The 20,905-nt window shown below is 40.3% G+C and overlaps 2 protein-coding genes across 3 annotated transcripts in view; one reads left to right on the forward strand and one right to left on the reverse strand.

The window, feature by feature from the left end:
- The window catches only part of fam120b (family with sequence similarity 120 member B), a 38,235-nt gene extending 36,602 nt beyond the window's left edge, over window positions 1–1,633 (reverse strand). Inside the window, exon 1 of one of the 2 annotated variants that reach the window (XM_079843696.1) lies at window positions 1,505–1,633. The gene's annotated coding sequence lies outside the window, so the exon portion shown is untranslated. Of the gene's footprint in view, window positions 1–35; window positions 309–1,504 lie in introns of those variants that run through there. The other variant, XM_079843697.1, reaches the window with a different exon arrangement.
- A 4,671-nt stretch (window positions 1,634–6,304) lies between these two features.
- dldh (dihydrolipoamide dehydrogenase) lies at window positions 6,305–11,344 on the forward strand. The gene is made up of 11 exons (XM_079843692.1): window positions 6,305–6,855; window positions 6,944–7,240; window positions 7,589–7,649; window positions 7,735–7,992; window positions 8,594–8,654; window positions 8,742–8,872; window positions 8,965–9,134; window positions 9,226–9,442; window positions 9,532–10,336; window positions 10,422–10,527; window positions 10,622–11,344. The coding sequence occupies exons 1-11, from the start codon at window positions 6,808–6,810 to the stop codon at window positions 10,625–10,627; spliced, it is 2,160 nt and encodes a 719-aa protein (XP_079699818.1). The 5' UTR covers window positions 6,305–6,807; the 3' UTR covers window positions 10,628–11,344.
- The last annotated feature ends 9,561 nt before the right edge of the window (window positions 11,345–20,905 follow it).

Genomic DNA, 20,905 nt, shown 5'->3' on the forward strand with positions numbered 1-20,905 from the left:
TAGTGAGATGGACTTTTTAACGACGTCTTTAGTACCTTTTATGGGTCTTGAGAGCGGAAATGTCATTGCTGTCAATTGAGGCCTTTCTGAGCCATCAGATTTCAACACAAATATCTCAATTTGTCTTCCCGAAGATGAACAAAAGTCTTACAGGTGTCGAACGACATGAGGTGGGTGATTATTAATGACAGAATTAACATTTTTGGGTGAACTAACCCTTTTAAAATGCACCCTTTCGTAAGATTTTCTCTTTTTATCAAAGTTATGACAATGAAAAATCTCAGTGCATTTGCTAAGTCAATAATGCATATAGATTCAAATATTAGGGCTGGGACGATACACCTATACTACTATCACAATACTTTGGAGCCGATACGATATGTATTGTGAGAATTGCGATTCTCAAGTATTGCGACTCGATATTGCAATTTTGTTTGCTTTTTTAACTCTAGACAATGGGGAAGAGTTGAATGATACACTTATACATGATGGTGCAGGTCGTAAAACCATAGATGTCTCTCATTTTTCACTTTCTCGTGTCCACTAGGATGTAATGTTGCGCCATCATGTAATACTCACCGATACAAAACATATCTCCCTCTAAAATAAAAGAGGTAACCTTCCTCCGCCTCGTCTATAAGCAGCACGGACTAAAATAAAGCAATTTAATATAAATTAATATTTGATTCTGGGGGGGGGGGGGGGGGGGGGGGATCACAATAGTTAGTTGAATCAATTCCCCCAACAGTCCTATAAAATATACATCAACTTTTAAACATATAATTTACATAAGAATTTTAAAAGAAAGATTACTAGATTAAGTATTCGGTCAGATATTTAAGAAATTATTCATAAATAAATAAACAAGTATGAGTTCATTCAGAATGACATTTCCATATTTCACCTGTTGTGACTTCAACAACAAACCATAACATTTTGTACTGAGTATTTTTAAATAGTTTCCCTCATTTTAAGTAGTTCATATTAGTACCACAAACTTAACACATGATATGATACGTTTATTTTATCAACACAGGATTTTTGGTCTGACTAGAGACGATTAAGTAGACCATGCTCAAATCAGTTTGAAACCATCCTGTAGTCTCAAACCGTTCTTTCATTGAAGGGAATGCTTGATTTTCCTACACATATTGACAATACATTGTATGCGCCTGTTATATCCCATGTCTCATCAAAACGTAAACTGCGGACCGTTTCTGTTTATCTGTCTTAGTATGCATTCTTATTTATTCCTCACTCATTATAATCATTTAGCCTCCTGAGAAACACCAGGTCATTGGAATGAAACCCTTTACTGTGACCACCAGTGTGTTTGTGCATGTATGTGTGTGTGTGTGTGTGTGCGCGCATGTATGTGAATGCTGGGAATTTCACCATTAACGCTGCGTCGTTGCCAGTATGGATATGGACAACTAGTATATTTTATCACTTAATGTCACATATATTTAACCCAATGCTGCTAAAGAAACAAAAGCTGACTCACTATTCGTTGGGGCGTCACGCATAATATGACTAGAATCTAGAGTTAGTTCTCTTGCGCGCGGCTGCAACATGAGCTGAAGCGGTTGAAGTGTTTACAATGTAGCGCTCACTTCCGGTTCCGCCGTGCCGATGACAGCAGCCAATCAGCACATTCCTTTATAATGATTCTGAATAAAAAAGAAGACCATGCACAGCTAAAACAGCGATTAGAAATTATTTAAAAAATTCCTCTTCTTTTATATAAAAGTGGTTTGATTTAGAGAGAACTGTGTTTGTTAAGTTATTATATGTATTATGTAAACACGTTAAGAAACACTGTAGGGTCACAAGGGGGAAGATGAGCATTTACTTTTAAATTGTAACATATAGTAGATATAAGTTTAGCATGTGAAAGATGCATCCAATGTGTTATAGGAAATAAAAAGGAATTAACATTTGCTAACTTTGTTGTTATAGAACAAAATATAAAACCATTCAGATAGCTAACCCCCCCCCCCCCATTAATATATACATATAAAAAAAAATATTTATGAAATGTTGTTCATGCAAAATAGCTACTAAGTCAACTATTTTATTTACATTTTAATTTGAACAATTTAGTTGAATAATTGAATAACCAATGACAGACAAAGCAGAATCCCAGTAAAAGAGATTCATCTGACAGGTAAAATTATTCTATAACTTATAAAGGCTATGGCATATGAATATTTACATATTTAATTGCCCATATTTTAATTGAAGATATGTCATAATAGCAACACTATGAACACACACTCACATTTAGTCTAGAACTACAATAGCCATCATGTTCACACACAACCTCTGCACTTACTCATGATTTCCCTCGACATGGGGACAAGAGAGCTGTCAGTCAATAAATGGGGAAAGAAAGTAACTTGCGTTACTTATTTTTTTTAAAGTAACTCAGATATTTTGGTGTAGGGGAGAGCGGGGCACAATAACACTTTTTGACTTTCTCAGTTTGTGTAAATCCTCTTGTGGTTCAGAGTATTTATTTTTTACCACATTCATTTCATACGTTTAGTACAATTATGTGGTATTGTTTCATGAATACAATGTATACTTTTTTCTTGATTTACCCCGAAAGAATGGAAGTGAAATGTGACAACATGCCCCATAGGTGGAGTACATTGTAACATGTGAGGGGCGCATTATAACATGACCAAACGACAGCTTAAAATGTATCTGATTTAATCAAAAAATATCCAAGACAAACTAAAATATTGTGTCAATAAAATTACAATTATTAAATTTTTGTTAAAAATAACAAACACACTTCAAAACCCAGTTATACAGCATAGTAAAAACCAACAACATAATAAGTAAGCATTTCTGAACGTTGACTCTCAGTCATTATTCACCTTTTTCTCATGGTTTCTCAATAGAATTCATTAAAAAGTATAGAATATAATAGTGTAGTTCTAATAGGGGCTCATTGTAATGCAGTGTGACAACATGCCCCGCCTGCTCAACTGGGATTTAACCCCGGCCCGTGTCTTCTGCTGTTAGATCTCAACTCTTAAATAACAGATATAAGATTACAATAATATCAGATTTGTCTTATTTTAAATAAACACACAAAAAAAAACAGAAATGAAAAATTAACTTAAGTAAGAAATTATTTTTTGCTATAGCCTAAATAAATGTTCAGTGATATCTTCCACAGATTTTTTTATTTTTATTTTGGCGCAATTTTTTTATCTATATAATGTTGATATGGCAACTAGTAAATACACTAGGTTTCGTGTGTGGGAAGTTTTAAACCATGTGTGTTAGGTTGCCCCGCTCTCCCCTAAAATTACATTTTCTTGAAAAAGTAATCTGATTACGTAACTCAAGTTAGGCTACTTGTAATGCGTTACCAACGCTGCGAATAGAGTAAAAACTGTAAAATGTGTTTATGTTTTAATCTTTTTTTCTCCACGCTTCAGCTATTTTTGCAACCAATTACACCTGCATAATAGAAAGAACAGATGTGTCGCCAACAGTTGGCAGACGCAGGAATTCAATGTGGCCTACATGAGGGCAGCACCAGTTTTTCTGCTTCGGGTGAACTATTGATTTTTCTTCCTCTTTGAACCAAAGTTTCTCACATAAACAAAACCACCCCAGGGAAAGGGAGAAAGGGGCAGATGTTCCCTAAAGGATGATGGCACGCGACAGTCCTCAAGCCTGTTGAAGAATTCACCTCTCTCTCTCTCTCTCTCTCTCTCTCTCTCAAATCTCAAAATAGAATTTGATTCAAGCAATTTCCAAAAAAAAGTAACTTCCGAGACCGGATGCAGTTGATTCACTGTGCGTTTTATTGTTTCTTCTGGCTTTTTTTCATAATGAGCGCGCCACCCGAGCCACGCGACACATCCTTTGTTATTGTAATCAGCGCAAGCCCTTGCTGCGTCATGATGGGGGGATCTGCTATTACTACATTGTATTGTCCTTTTCCCGAACACAAAATAAGGTTAAAACGCATTCACATGCATGATGCCACCACCACACTTTCACACTGGAACGCGCCGTCTCATTGAGAAAAGAAAAAGCTCACTGAGAAACATTCGCGCTCTACTTAATTTGACGGGTTCACTGTCCCGCGAGCCGTTACTGCCCGTGTTCCCACGGCCACTTACTGCAGCTTCCCCGACCATATGGCCCAGCAGAGGCATTCATGTGCTGCTGCTGCTGCCGCTGCTTTAGCATGCTTCCAGTCTCGTCCCGTCCAGAGAGGCAGTAGAGACATGCAGTTGTGATGTGAAAAAACGCCATTTGGTTGGGAGCAGATGGTTGGCTTGGGGGGCTGTCCGCGTCTTCAGAGAGAGTCCCCGAGGGCTCCTCTTGTATTCAGAATCAATGAAAATTAAAGCGCAGAGAAGATGAAGAGTCAGAGCTCGAGTCCCGGCTTTGTTTGTCGCGGCTACTGGTGGGCAGGAGTTAAAGTACAACAGCCCCCTATAGAAACACTTAAGTTAAACAGTCTCCCCATAGTCCACCTTCAGAAAAGAGGAGGAATGCGAGAAAGGAGCTTTCTGCTTGATTTAACCAGGACAGAATCGCGTGGCATAAATTATGCCTGAAAAGAATAAGCGAAGTGGGCATAAATCTGAGGGTTTTCAACATGCTTTTCAGTGACGCTTTGCTGGGCTAATCGGGAAATGTGTGCAACGTCAGGCCGAAGAATAGTGTGATGATAGCTGGGTGACACGGTTCCGCTCTTATTTACGGCCAGCGGTTCAATAACTAGCTCCGGAGTGTGTTGCTATGACACCTGTCGCGCGATAACATCCCAACGCACTCGCTTAAACAACAACGCGTACTTATACAGTACGACTGAATGTGCATCAGATCAACTCATCTGGCTCCATACAACGCGTAACTGTGTCACCAATGCTCGAATTGTTGCGTTCCCTTGGAACTGAAAACCGCTTTTAATTAACGCGCTAATGAAGACCACCCTCACACACACACACACACACACACACACACACACACACACACACAAACAAACGCTCACGAGACAAGAGCGAAAAAGAGCGCGATTCATTTAACAATATGAACGATTAAAAGAACACATCGGAAACTTCCTCGTCAAATTAAACGCAAAATAATTGATAAAACACCAAAACAACAGAAGCTGCTGCTAGGTACTTTTGTCAGGGGTGACATGTAGAGAGGGGAGCTCTTTCTCATTGTGAGGGGAGCAGGTGCTGTGTGAATTACCATACAGCTGAGAGCACAGAGAGAGAGAGAGAGCGAGAGAGAGAGAGAGAGAGAGAGAGAGAGAGAGAGAGAGAGAGAGAGAGACTTCTTCTCCTCTCACACAATAACAAAGTGCCTTAATGACAGCCACGCGAACGACACACACCATTTCGGCGTTTACAATCCAGCTTAGAGATGGAAACTCTCAACTTATAGAGTCGCCAAAACTCAAACCACTGAAATGAAGTGTTGTTTAAGGTTCATAAGCATGTTCCCTTTACATGCCCTGATTATGCGAGGAGCAAAAACTACTACGACGTTTTTTTTTTTTTTTTTTTTTTTTTTTAATTTTCTTCATCTGAATGAAAGTCAAATTGGTTAACTGTAAAATGGCCTATAAAACTATGGTAAAGTCTAGTTAAAAATATGTTTTTTTATGAATGAAATGTCGATTTTGTTATTATTAGAACATTTTACAAGCTCAAATATGTTTGTATGAACATGACAATGCACTCATTTAATCGAAATACATCTAAAAAGGGAAAAAAGTTAACACATTAGTTTAAAATAATGACTAATATCAGATGATCCACAGTTTTGAGTAGTAAGCAACACCATAATAAACCCCATCCCGTTATCAGGAATGCGACATTCCTGCAATGTGTGATGTAATTTGTGGTTTTAGGTCAGAGTGGGATGTACAGGATTCTCGAGGTTGCTTATTTTCCTGCATGTAAATTCTCTCTCTCTCTCTCTCTCTCTCTCTCTCTCTCTCTCTCTCTCTCTCTCTCTCTCTCTCTCTCTCTCTCTCTCTCTCTCTCTCACACACACACACACACACACACACACACACACACACACACACACACACACACACACACACACACACACACACACACACTCTCTCTCCCAGTGGCAAAGAGTTGCACATTTTACAGCTCAGTGACCATTTGCCGATTTTTTTTTTCTTTTCTTGGGGGGGTTGGGGATGGTGTGGATTGAAAAGTGTCCCTTTGTGACAACCAGAGCCAGATTGGGGAGTAGCTCATTTGCATCTCATTACCCTAGCAGTCGCTGCCTGTATATAACCGGCTGCGGGAGGACTGGGACATTAAACACGCACAATCCAGTCAGTCTCTCTCACACGGAAACAAGAGCACGGGAGGAAAGTTTGGATCAGTAGTTTGGATCACTTCCACACCAATTGTACCTATAAACGGAAAATAAGCGAAACACGCGTAGATAACCCTGCTCCTGGGGTTTCTGCATTTTTTTTCCAGCTTCCCAAAGTGGACTGCAAACTTTTGACAACTTGGAGTATTCGCCTTCTGAGGGAATTTGTTCGTCCCCATTTTTTGCGCATCGGGGTTTCCTCTTTATATTCGTATTTGGGATTTAATTGCTTGATTTATTTTTTTCAAGGGAGACTTTAATGGGCTTGCATGAGCAGATAAAGTGAACGCAACAGAGCATCAACCAGAGCTGCCTCCCACTGAGTGGAGAACTTCGAGTCTCAATGATTTATTGAGACACGGTCTCATACAATTGCCTGGCCCGTGGAAGCTTAACAACAAAGTTCAGATCATCTTCACCATGGGACGACTTGTGATAGCGGCTTTGCTGTGTGTCGTGATAAGCCAGGTAATTCAAGTCAACATCTGATTGAGCCATGCTCTCGCATTATGATGGCAGCTTTTTAGTAATTGATTCTATTTCCATGTCTTTTCAGGGGTTTTGTTCTGGGGTTTTCGAGCTAAAGTTGCAGGAGTTTCTGAACAAGAAAGGGGTGACAGGCAACGCAAACTGCTGCAAAGGGTCCGCGCCTGAGGCTCAGCAGTGTGAATGCAAAACCTTTTTTAGGATCTGCCTGAAACATTACCAAGCCAATGTATCTCCAGACCCTCCGTGCACCTACGGTGGCGCAGTTACCCCAGTGCTCGGATCAAACTCCTTCCAAGTTCCCGAGAGCTTTCCTGACAGCTCGTTCACCAACCCCATTCAGTTCTCTTTCGGGTTCACGTGGCCGGTGAGTAGTTTTTTTACATTATAGGCTTATCTTGATAAGTTTTGACGTGGTTTATAGCTAATAATAATGGCTCATAAGGACTCAGGATGGGGGTATTTAGACGCTTTAGCGGTGTTGGCGGGGTGGGAAAAGTCACATCCCCTGGGTTGAAATATAATTGTCAGCTCAGTGTGAAATTCCGAAACCTTTCATTTTACTTCAGTAAGCAAGTGTGAAATCGGGAAAATGAAGCTCGAATCCCCAGCGCGATCACACCTCAAGCCATTCACATCTTCCGTTATATGTAAATCAGCAGGAACGTGTGGAGGAATGCGTTTCTTATATTAACACTTCTTTTCTCTGTTTCAGGGAACCTTCTCGCTGATTATCGAAGCGTTACACACCGAATCCAACGATGATCTGTCGACAGGTAACTTAAATGCATTTAACAGACGTTACGCTTTAATGCATCTTTGTGCGGCATTAATGTAACGCGCAAATTAAATCGTCCACAGAAAACCCAGAACGTCTGATCAGTCGTATGACCACCCAGAGGCATCTGACCGTGGGCGAGGAATGGTCCCAGGACCTGCAGGTGGGAGGCAGGACAGAGCTAAAGTACTCGTACAGATTCGTCTGCGACGAGCATTACTACGGCGAGGGCTGCTCTGTCTTCTGCCGTCCCCGCGACGACACTTTCGGCCACTTCACCTGCGGAGAGCGCGGAGAAATCATCTGCAACTCCGGCTGGAAAGGACATTACTGCACAGAATGTAAGTACCATATTTATCAACCTGCATTTTGTGTTTGATAGTTTTTAGTGGGCATGTTTCGGTATTTCGCGAGAAAAACAACAACAAACTTCGTCGCCATGGTTGCAACAGGCGTTTGTGTGATTCAAATGAGGGACGTTGGCCAAATAATGGCACGCGTGCCATAGATTAAATGTAACGCCTGATTGGTTACTTGGCAGAGCGCTCTGCGCTGATTGGCTCAGAGCGGTGAGGTATTGTTGGAAGGGGGCAGCTGCAGAGTGAAGGTAGACAATAGAGCAGCTGTCCTGCACTGGCACCATGTACACCAGCTGTCCACCCTTATCTGTGCAGACTCTGGGACATTATGGGGAGGGGGTTGGATGAACAGAGTGAAAAAGGGGACTTCTGACCCACAGTTAGAGAAAAAAGGGGCTTTTGTTTAGGGAGCTTTTGTATGAGTGCAACTGTGTTAACCAGAGTGTCCTTCCAATGGTAGTGAGGAGAACTTTTTTTTTTTTTTTTTTTTTGAGCAGCTTGGTAAAACTGTGCCAGAATAATAATAACAACGGTGTCTATCAGAAAGGAACTGGTAATAACAAATACATATTTCTCTTTATAGCAATCTGTCTTCCGGGATGCGATGAAGACCATGGGTTTTGCGAGAAACCCGGTGAATGCAAGTAAGTGTGATGGAGATTTTTTAACACGCAACCTTCATTGCTGCGGAAGTTAGCGACATGCTAACCGGTCCTCTGTGGTGTTTTTAGATGCAGAGTGGGATTTAGTGGAAAATACTGTGACGACTGCATCCGCTATCCGGGCTGCTTGCATGGCACCTGCCAACAGCCATGGCAATGCAACTGCCAAGAGGGTTGGGGAGGTCTCTTCTGTAACCAAGGTGAGCCTTTTGACGTACGTTGTTGGTTTAGAGTTGTCCATTGACTCTGGACGCAGCAGAGACTAACCTACATGTTTTATTTTGTGTTGCAGATCTTAATTACTGCACACATCACAAGCCGTGCCAGAATGGGGCCACTTGCACCAACACTGGCCAGGGAAGCTACACCTGCTCATGCAGACCTGGCTTCACTGGGGACAGCTGTGAGATTGAGGTCAACGAATGCTCTGGCAGCCCATGCAGAAACGGAGGAAGTTGCACTGTGAGTTTGAATAAACACACGAGTCGTTTCATTCTCAGGAGTTTTGTTCGGTGTCCTAACTTCTTTGCAATCGCTCCTTTGGATTTCACAGGATCTTGAAAACACCTACAGCTGCACATGTCCTCCTGGTTTCTATGGAAGAAACTGCGAGCTGAGCGCCACGACTTGCGCTGACGGCCCCTGCTTCAACAGCGGACGCTGCGCCGACAACCCTGATGGAGGATACTTCTGTCAGTGCCCGACGGGCTACGCTGGCTTCAACTGTGAAAAGAAGATTGATCACTGCAGCTCCAACCCTTGCTCCAATGGTACATTGAGCGCTCCCAATCGAATCACGGAAATGCAGATGAGGAGGTGTTTGAATCAATTGTCTCATGTTGTCTTACTTCTATTGCAGGCGCCCAGTGTCTAGATCTTGTGGACTCCTATCTTTGTCAGTGTCCTGAGGGTTTCACTGGAACGCACTGTGAAGACAACATAGATGAGTGTGCCGACTATCCCTGTCAGAACGGCGGCACGTGCCAAGACGGACTCAACGACTACACCTGCACCTGCCCACCTGGATACAACGGCAAAAACTGCACCTCTGCGGCCAACAAGTGCGTCCACAACCCGTGCCACAACGGGGCCACTTGTCACGAGAGGGACGGACGCCATGTGTGCGCTTGCATCCCTGGATACGGAGGGCGAAACTGTCAGTTCTTGCTCCCAGAGAACACACAAGCCGTTGTCGAGGGAGCCGACAAAAGGTACTCTTACGCCGAGGACGATGGTGCCTTTCCTTGGACGGCGGTTTGCGCTGGGATTATTTTAGTGCTTTTAGTCCTGATCGGCGGCACCGTCTTGGTCGTCTACATCCGTCTTAAGCTGCAGCAGAGCAACCAGCAAGTCGATAGCCATAATGAGATCGAGACCATGAACAACCTGACCAACAACTGCAGCCGAGACAAGGACTTGTCCGTAAGTGTCATCGGAACGGCGCAATTAAAGAACATCAACAAGAAAGTGGACTTTCAGAGCGACGCCACAGGCGGAGAGAAAAACGGATTCAAATCTCGCTACTCTCTAGTGGATTACAATCTTGTTCACGAGCTAAAGCAGGAGGACTTGGGTAAAGAGGACTCTGAGAAGAGCGAAGCAACAAAATGCGAGTCGGCTTACGAGTCCGACTCAGAGGAGAAACACAGAAATCATTTAAAAAGGTAAATATCGTCGTGTGTGCATTTCGGTTCCCCTACAGACAGGGTGTAGTTATGCAGTACTAAAGTCGATTCTTTTGATTTTCAGTGATTCTTCAGAGAGGAAACGTACAGAATCTTTGTGCAAAGACACAAAGTACCAGTCAGTCTTTGTTTTATCAGAGGAGAAGGATGAATGTATTATTGCAACCGAGGTAAGTCCAGAAGCTTTCTTTTGCTTTGCACTCATGAGATGTCAGTCTACAAACCTGAACGCTAAACTTACTCTGTTTTTTCTTCTTGTTCCAGGTGTAACGCCACAACGGAGCTGTAGCTCATCTTGTTCTACAGGAGGTTTTACTCCAGTAATGCTGCTCAAACCAGAGGGAAGGTTTCCTTCATGTGACTGCTGCTGTGAAACTTATGTTGAAGGTGATATTCAGAATGAGCTGGTTCTCAACTGAAGTAAACACAGTGACTGCAGGAAAGGACGTTGGGCCATACTGGCTCGGACTCTCAAAGTTTGTTTCCCAGGAACGTGCCAAGTGGACTCGCTGCACTTCCTGTAGGGACGGTTTTACCTCATTGCACTATGATGGGTTGTATTTTTTAATGTATTTAACACACATTTGAATCGAATACTGTGTATGCATATGCACTGACCGCAGTGTGTATCTGGAAGTTCTCTGATCATTTCATAGATCGGTAGAGGAAAAACACTGCCATCAAATATGTTTGTTACTGACTTGTTTTTTGAAAGCTTGTATTTCTTTTATTTAAATGTTATTTGTGATCGATGTGTTTGTGGTTTCTTTTTCCGTGTGTGTGAAGTTTGATGTAATTTAAAATCTTTTTTTCATTTTGCAAATTTGTCTATTGTAAATAAGGCACTTCGGGTCGATGTGACTTTTCTGATGTAAATGTATTTAAACACGCTGTCTAAACTTACAGGAATTGTTTTTATGACTGTTGCCCATGAAAAAAAAAATCACCTTAATATTTTTCCAAATAAATCCTGTATGAAATATCACGAAATTGCTATCCAAATCATTTTGTTAATTTTGCCAGGTTTATGTGACAAATGTATCACGTTTTCCCTTTTAACCTCACTGAGTAAGACAAAGACACACCCGGTCAAAGACAAATTACAGCCTCAATCTTAATGGCAGGATATTTTTGGGATGCAAGAGCTCTTTGACAAAAACATCCAAACCACTTGTTGCAAATGGTTTGGTTGAAGTTTCTGTTTGGTGGAACAAAGCTGTAGCCAAGCTCATTATGTGACTTATATAGAGCAAATGGAGACCAGAAACACTCCCTTAACATCTTAATATGAATTAAACAGGCAGTACTCTCTTCTTCTTGGTTTTTTTCACAATTCGAAACAATCTGCAAGCATAACTAGATATTTAACTAGATACTCAACATCCTTCTACCGGTGATATGACTTTTCGTCCTTATTGTATTTAAGGAATTACATTTTATGTGTCTCCAGAGCATAAAAGCATAACATTATATGAATCATATAAATCAATGTATTGTATGTAGCTATCTGTGAGATGTTGCAGGTGGTTGAGAGTGGTATACAGTGGTATAAAAGTTAATACTGATTGCTCAAGTTATTTCAATATGGAAAGTAATTAATCACTGCCTAATATTTCCTTTAGATCAATAACTGATCAAGTCAGAAGTGACTTGAGCTCTGTAGAGTCTTTGGTTGTGGGTTCAGGGAGGATACAGTGAAAAGTATTCGCTGGTATTAGCCAACTGTTGGACAGTTGCTTTCACATACCACGCTAAGCTTTTAACTTAACTTTTTTCACTCGCACAATAGGATTTCGCTGAGTTGGAAAATATCAGGAGACAGGCCTAAAGCAGTTCTTTTGTTTCTTCATTCAGTGTAGGCCTGACGCACTGCGGCAAATATCTTCTGTTAGATCTTTTTCAGTCGTGTGTGTTTTCAACATTGTGTTTGGTGTGGGATTCATTTGCAAAATACATATGCTGCAATCTTATTTTAAAACAAAAAAGAATATTCTTAATGGTCTCATCAGGCTCAGGGTGAAAATGTTTGCAAGTTGTGCTTATGCGTTACTCCAACATATGCAGTAAGCGCTAGTGTAACCCGTTCTTATACAGTTTGCTGTTGTTTACAGCAGTACAATTACACATTTCGTTCCTCATTAGTTTATACTGTTCAATCAAGACCAAAAGATGTGATGCGATGGACCCTTTTCACATTTCTGAGGTTCTCAGAAGCAGAAGTCATTATAGAAACTACAACAAATAACATTTTTGCATTCCCATTTGCACCAAAAGCAAAATATAGCGTTTCTACGACTTTCTTAAAAAGGGAAAACAAATATTAAGCGATTGATTACGGTGGTCAGAAGAGCGAAAGATTTAAAATTTGCAAACACTCACACGGCAGCTGTAACTAGTTTTCTGAAATGTAATGCCAAGGTAATATATTACACAAAGTATAAAAATAAAAACATGTACAATGTTAATAACTGTGGAAATGCATCATCACAGTCAAATATTGATGTTTTCCTAGCCTGGGGTGCGTTTCCCAAAACCATAGTTGCTAACCTGTTAACAACTTAGGTCGTTGGCAATGGGAAATTGCATTGCAACCATAGACCGTAAAAAAATATGGACGACGCGACTTCATTGACTTCCGCTGACCAAAGTTGAAGCTTTCATAGGCCCGCTCACGGCGCTGACATCTTGGGACCGAGTCTGCGCAGTAGCGATCTCGGGACCGGAGTTGCGCAGTAGAGAACAGGAAGTAGAGGCGCGATTATCAAAAGCCCGCCCACACTCTCGCAGATGCAGAACAATTCATTATGTTGGTGTGAAATAAACAGTTATGGAAGTGTAGAAATTAAAGCTAAAGCTCCAATCTCCTCCCAAAAATCCAGAAAAAAGTCCGTTAGTGCCTCAGTGACAAGTTCATTCAGAGAAGCCGTCAATCTCAGCTGTCAATCATGACGTCACACCCCTCGTTTTTATAGCATCAAATAACTCACTAAAACTAAACTTATTTAAAAAACGAACACTTGAAATTAAATTATTGTAATAAAAACTGCCTAAAATTACAGAAACCATCTTTAGGAAACAATTATTTGAAGTGTAATTAAATTGTTTAGTGTGTCTCGCGCCCATTCTAATACATGGAGAGGCGGGGTTTAGGAGCTATACTGGGACCGGCCACCGGGGGGCGATCGAGGCGCGAAAGCTTCAATTTCTGACTGAAGCACTACAGGCTTGATTGCAACCAACAAAGTTGCTAACTTAGTTTGCCGAATTTAGCCCCGCCCACTTCATTTGCGGTCGGGAAGTTCAGTCTGGATTTAAAGGGATAGTTCACCCAAAAATAAAAAAGTAGCCCATGTTTTACTCACCCTCAAGTCATCCGAGGTGTATATGACATTCTTCTTTCAGACGAATAAAATCTGAGTTATATTAAAAATGTTCTGGCTAATCCAAGCATTATAATAGCAGTAATAGTTGCTCTGTTTTTGAAGTCCATAAAAAATGCATCTGTCCGTCAAATAACTGCTCAACGCGGCTCTGGGGTGCCTTCAGAAGCGAATCAATTTGTTTGTGTAAGAAATATATCCATATTTAAAAATGTATTTAATTTTTTTCTATGGCTCTGCATCAGCAGTCCCCGCGCCATCACTTCTGGCTAATAAGGTCAAAATACATGCAAAATACCGGCGCGATCATAGATATATACATAGATTCCTCATTACTGCCTGCACGGATTGGTCGAATGAGGGATCTACGTATATACTATATCTTTGATCGCGCTAGTATTTTGACCTTATTCGCCGGAAGTTATGGCGCTGGGAATACTAGATGACATTCGTCTGATAAGAGGTAAAAAAATTAGCTCTTGCAGAAACCGATCGTTTCATGTCTTAAGACATCAATGTGTCGCCACGAGCCGCATGGTTTAATATGGATTCGTATGCCTATGTGTTTTTACTCTCATAGCTCTCATACTCTAAAATATCCCCATTGAAATGCATTTTACGACTATCACACTGCAACGGTTGGAGTTAAAAATCTTAATTTGTGTTCTACTGAAGAAACAAAGACACCTACATCTTGGATGCCCTGGGGGTAAGCAGATAGACATAAAATTTTTGTTTTTGGGTGAACTATCCCTTTAATCTGTTGTGGAGCAACTATGCTCGAACCAATCAAATTATCAGGGCGGGCTTTATACGATGATGGACAGATGATCAACAGTAACGTTATCATCCACGTCGCCAAAGAGCGCGTTGGTTGAATTTGTTCTAATCCTAAACGGAGAACTTGTTCATATATCAGTTTGTAGTGTTGTAATTAATTTTGTAGCTGATTGGCTTGGTTCATGGCTTATAATAGCCTGGATGCCAGCCGAATTTAGCCCCATTTGAGGTCGGGAAGTTTGGTCTGGACTTGATCCGTTGTTGAGCAACTATGCTGGAATCAGAGCTGTTCGGACCAATCAAATTGTCAGGGCGGGCTTTATACGATGATGGACAGATGATCAACAGTTACGTAATCATCCAAGTCACCAAAGAGCGATTGGGTTGAATTTGTTTACTAAACGAAGAACTTGTTCGTATATGCATTCACCTTTACTATTTCTCTCAAAAATGATGATCGTGTTGGTAAGTACTCCGTGTATCCTTAAATTCCTTTTTACAACACCCGCAAAGATCGTTTACACTCATCTTCTTCTTCTACTTCTTCCAGCGTGTGTGCAGTTAAGTTCTGTTGACAACTATGCGTCGCTCAACATATGTCACTTACTCCGTTGCTCTGATTGGTTGTAGGTCTATCCAATTGAGTGCAGAGACATTTTCTTTCCTGGTTCGGTTGAAACACGTCCCATAATCACAGCCCAATGGAGGAGTATGAGGTCCCTGCAGAACAAAAGTGGGTGTTTCTAAATTTGTGGGTGTTTTCAAACTGAGGTGTGTTTAAAAACCACGCAATGAAAATGATCCCCTTCAACCGACCCCACCTCTAAACCCTACCCACACTGTGACGTGGGCAAATAAGGTAACGCAGTGAAAAACGCCCTCTGTTTATGGCCTCGCCCACTGATCTAGTAACTCCTATTTCTATCCTGCAGAGACTCATATTCTGACTAGAATCTGAGTATGACAATGTCAGGCTAGTGTTATCCAGGTTGGTGTACTCTGATGTGAACTTATGAACAACATATAAAACATTGTTTCAGTGTACAGTTCTTTTTTAACAGTATTTTGATCTTAATGATAAAATGTGAAGGTCTAGATGTGGTAAAACACCCATAATGCCTTCTAACCAAGTGCTACAGTGAATAGCTCCGCCCACAGTGAAATCTCATTGGTCAAGTATATTACTCTTTCCCCGAGTAATATATGAAAAAAAAATGTTGATCATTTCCACAAATATGTTCCTCAGATTTTTGTTGTTGTATGAATATCTGAACTTGCAAAATATCAAAAGAAAGAACTTATCAACACTTAAATTGATAAAAAAAAAAAAAACATTTTTGTCAAAGACTGTTATAGTATATCAGTTATAACAGTTATAACTGTTATAGTTATAGTATATAGTATATATACATATATACAACAATATATTTTTTCTGCTTCTTTTTTCGTCTGTGTTTTGATCCGGAGATTGTACTCTTTCAGAAAATGTGTAATAGTGCCCTCTACCACATAAAAGCGAAAACATGGGTTGCCTAAAACATTCTGTCCATGGCAAGGCAAGGCAAGGCAAGGCAAGTTTATTTGTATAGCACATTTCATACACAGTGGCAATTCAAAGTGCTTTACACAGAAATGAAATAAAAATATTACAGTTATAATAGGAATTTAAAGAAATAAAAAATAAAGAAAATATTGAAAGATAAAAATAAAGAGTATAATTAAAAATAAAAATAAAAACAGGGTTAAATTTAAGCATATAAATTAAAATGCAAGCAGTTCGGACAAAGCACGTACAGTGGCACAGCTCATTCAGTAAATGCACAGCTAAACAGATGTGTTTTGAGTCTGGATTTGAAAGTGGCTACTGTTGGAGCACATCTGATCTGTTCAGGAAGCTGGTTCCAGCTACGGCTGGCATAATAGCTAAAAGCAGACTCTCCTTGCTTTGAGTGAAATGGCGAGGAAAGAGTTAATACTGATTGTGGCACGTTATGCAGAATTTGGCAACACTTTATTTTACAGTGTCCTTATAACATGAAGTAACTATAGTAATAACTATAAACTATGCATATGCAGCTAACCTTAAACCAAACCCTTTAGTTCATTAATATTACTCAGTATTTTAATGTATAATTACAGTGTAACAAAGACACCTTAAAATGAAGTGTAACCCAGAATTTTTGCTCTGATAGTGAAGACAAAGTACTTTTCGATGAAAACTGGTCATGATGTTAATTTATTTGTTGGCTTGTTTTTCTGTTTCAGGCTATATAACATGTTGTAGGCTTTCCATGTGTTGTTTAACTACAGAAGCTTTGTTCTGTTCAGGTTATTATGTCTTTTATCTGCAGGACGCTACCATGACGGCACAAGACGTTTCATGGTGAAGTACATTTACATGACAAGAGAAGAATTTCAGCTGAGCTTGGTTGTTTAAGTGTTTCCACTTCACGGGCAGATCTCGTCACAGATTATAGCCCCTTTTTCTGTCGTATAGTCGCCGTCTTTCTTCTTTGTTCTGGGAAGCGATGAGTGATAGTAGTGTACGACATGCCTCGGAATCGGCCTGTATGTGCAACCTTACTTCTGCTTGGCGTAGTCCCTATAAAGCTATTTTCTGCTGCCAATCCCTTCAATGGCAAGTTAAATTTTGACAGATTGTGGTGAGAGGGGAACACGAGCATCAGTAAAGGGATTTCGCCACAGCGATGACCCACCCTTTGTTCAGGCGTAGTGGTCACCTGTCAGTCCTCACAATGCAGAGCCGTCCCCTTTCAACTGTTGCAACCTGGGCCCTTAGATCTCATTTGCTTTGGTAGAGAAGCGATTCAGAGTCCCGCAAGGGAAGTTTGCAGGGAACAAAACTGTTTCATCCAGGGCAATTGAGAGCAAACAAAAAGAAGTCAGTGGGTGGAAGAGCCGCCGTTATACACAGAATGTCAGTAAAACGGACCAATTTGACATCTGGGACTGGAGGAAAACTTTCATCCTCTACTATCAACAGTAGCTATGTTTCCAGGCAAATTTAACTTATGCACAAAATTGGAATGTCGCATAAAACTTTTGCAAATATTCCATCCCATGTGTTCAAGAGAACAAAATTGGCACTTCCTGGGAAATTGGTTGCAAATATCTGTTATAAAAATGGAAGTTGCTGCAATCGGTGAAGCCACTGTGGTTCTTTCTTCACATATCATAAATGACGAAATGCAATAAACACTGTCATATTATCTTGGGTTCATAGGTGGATGCTGGTGTTTGGAACACAATCCTGTGAGACACTTCTAGGAGGTTATTATACCAGATCATTTTGATGACGGACTTTGGCTCAAGCCTTTCAGTGTGATCAAACCAACATTTGCTTTGTGATGTGATTGGTCCGTGTCACAGTGTTGGTGACTGTATTAACTCTTTCAGCCATTGACAGAAATTTCTGTGATTCATGAGACGCTTACCCGCCATTGATGGAAATAGCTGGCTTTCCATGTTTTCACTGTTATACAGTAGGGGAGAGTATGACACATCTTCTGAGAGCGTACAGAATCTCCTGATCAAAACACAGGCGAAGAAAATGCAGAAACAAGCAATCTCTCATATGTAATCACATGCATATGTAAAATAATGTGATCATCAACATTAAACAGCATAAAAATCAAAACCAAAAATGTCGAGCCAGGACAAGGTATAGGACTGTGAAGCTTTGGGGGTGTTGATGGACTCAATCTACTCCATCTATGTTTTGATCATCATTCTGAAACCAATCTGGATGTAGTCTTTTACCCCTTTTCCACCGAGGCAGTGCTGGTGCTGGTTTGGAGCCAGAGCCTAGTTTCAAATCGGTTCTTTGTCTTTCTACACCCAAAGAACCAGCTACGAACCAGGAAAAGTGGTTCTTGAGTAGCACCAAAACATTGCTGGTCTAGAAGTAAGAAGGGCGGGGTTACCGTGACCAACAAGACGATCACAAACTTGAGATCCGCCATTTTTGCAATAGCAGCTAATGGAGCTAATAGCTGCTTGATTGTAATCTCCGTCTATACAAATTACAGCGAGCTGCACAAATGCGTTGGATTCGCTGTGTTTTGATGCAGCTGTAGGATCGTAAAGCCAGCTGCATCAATAGTAATGCGACGTTCGCCATTGATGGAAGGCTTGTTCGAGATGCATCGGCGCTGTGCAGACCGATCGCCGTATGACAACGAGTATAACGAGAGCATACGACTCCTTATGCTTTTGAATCGCTCTTGCTGTGTTTTGATATCATACGCTGATCGGTCTGCGCAGCGCTGATGCATCTCGAACAAGCCTGGTGTATTTGTGTTTCCCGCTGCCTCGCTAGAGCTGCTGAGAAAGATGAGACATATACAGTGACGTAAGATCTGGCTCTGTGGTGGCTCTCTAGCCTGTGGAAAGGCAAACTGGTTCTTAGAAGGCTCGTCAGTCGAACCAACTATGAACTGGCACTAGCACTGGCTCTAAACTAGCACCAGGTTCATTCTGGAAAAGGGGTATTTAACAAAACAAGTCTTTCTCAGCTTTTTGCTGAAAATGTATACTTACCCACATTCAAGTGTTGAAAAAAAAGAATGCATTAAGCTAAAATAAAACAGATATTTTTGTTTAAAAAGCAGGCTCTGTTCTTTCTTTTGATATATTGCACGTTCAGACAACAAAATATTCTAGGGGCCATGAAAATTTGGTTAAAATGATCAAAAATGCTGCCGCTGGCTGGCAACTTAAAAAAAAAAACGTTGGCAGGGAAATAGTTAAACGTGCGATTATAGAGAATTCAGCAAAACTGGCTTTAATAAACAAATCCAACTTGCAGGAGATTGCAGGAAATAATACTCTTGGGAAACAACCACGTACAATATAAACAAACTGACAGAACTCAGAATATTTATTAACAGAACTAGAGCATAGCCAAAGGACAGAGGCGAAGCTGGTGGGACTGAGGGCCAAGGCAAAGGGAAGGCGGGGCTCGACGGAGCTGAAGGGGTATAGTGAGAGGCACAGCTGAAGACCCAGAAGTCCATGACACAGGGAGAACGACGATTGACCAAGGCGTACCCAGAGGGATGAGGGAGCCCAGTGGAACCATTAGAACGACGGTCCCAGTTGGAGCCGAGGGAGGGCGGAGCCAAGGTGGAGCCAACTGGTCGACGGGGCCGAAGTGGAGTGACCAGATCCCCTTGACAAGATTGACAGAACTCAAGGTTTAAATTCACAGCGCAGTTAAAATAACTAGAAACAGGTGTGGAACTAATGAGTAACTAGGGAGTACAGAACTCACAAACCATAACAGGAAACAGAATGAAAACAAAACCGAAACAGAACAGAACAGAGACTGTTACAGTCTGCTGGTTAGTCCAGTTATCCAATCACGTCCACTGTTCGAGACAAAGTCAAGTTGGTTTTTTGTTGCGAATCGAGGTATTTATTTGGTAAATGTGTTTCACATTATGTGCATGTCTTCTAATCAGAGAAAAAATGTATCCAGCTCAATTGAGCAAATACGTTTTTGATGCACATTTTTAGAATTTATGCACATATTGGCGTTTCCATCAGCATTTATCTTTGCGATGTCCCAAAATGTGCATAAAAATAGGTGAATGGAAACATGGTGCTAGTAATGGAGTGCCATCATCTAATAAACATTTATTTGTATTTTAATTTAAGATCATGGTAGTTTTACTGGATAATAGAAAAATATTTCTTAAATAATCATGTGGTAATGCATATTGTTTGGATAATCTAATGAATTAAATATTGTTCAAACAAAATGCACTTCGTCTTCCTTCTACATCTGGTGATTTTCTCATTTTATTTGGAACTTGATGGGCAAAAACAAAAAGATAAATGTTATTCATAACAAATTATGATAACTTAGCTTCAAAATTTAGTTCATAGTAAATTAATAAAATTAATCATTATAAAAAAGATTCTGACTTATACATTTAAGTTTTGATTATTTAAGCCACATTTGAAACATATTTCCAAGTGAAACCGAGAATATACAGTTTAACAGTTTATTAATAGTAGGCCTATGTTTCTAAAATAAAATGAATTGCAGACAATATTAGTGAAAAGGCTACTTAAAGAGTATACTTACACTTTCATGAACAGACTTTAGTGCATTAAGTTTTACTGTAAATTACATTTTAAATAAGTGTTATAATAAAGTTTTGTTATGCTTTAAATACATACTTATTATGATATGTTATTTTATTTTAATATTAGTCTACATTTAAAGTTAACATATTTTAAATTGTAATTATATTCAACTTCAGCTTCAAAATATCTAATAATATTAAACATTTCCCCATAATTAAAAATGTGTAATTAAAAATATTTAAATACACAAAATATATGTTTCAACATCATATGT

Source organism: Gobio gobio (genome assembly GCF_949357685.1).
Source record: "Gobio gobio genome assembly, chromosome: 18".
NCBI lineage: Eukaryota > Metazoa > Chordata > Actinopteri > Cypriniformes > Gobionidae > Gobio > Gobio gobio.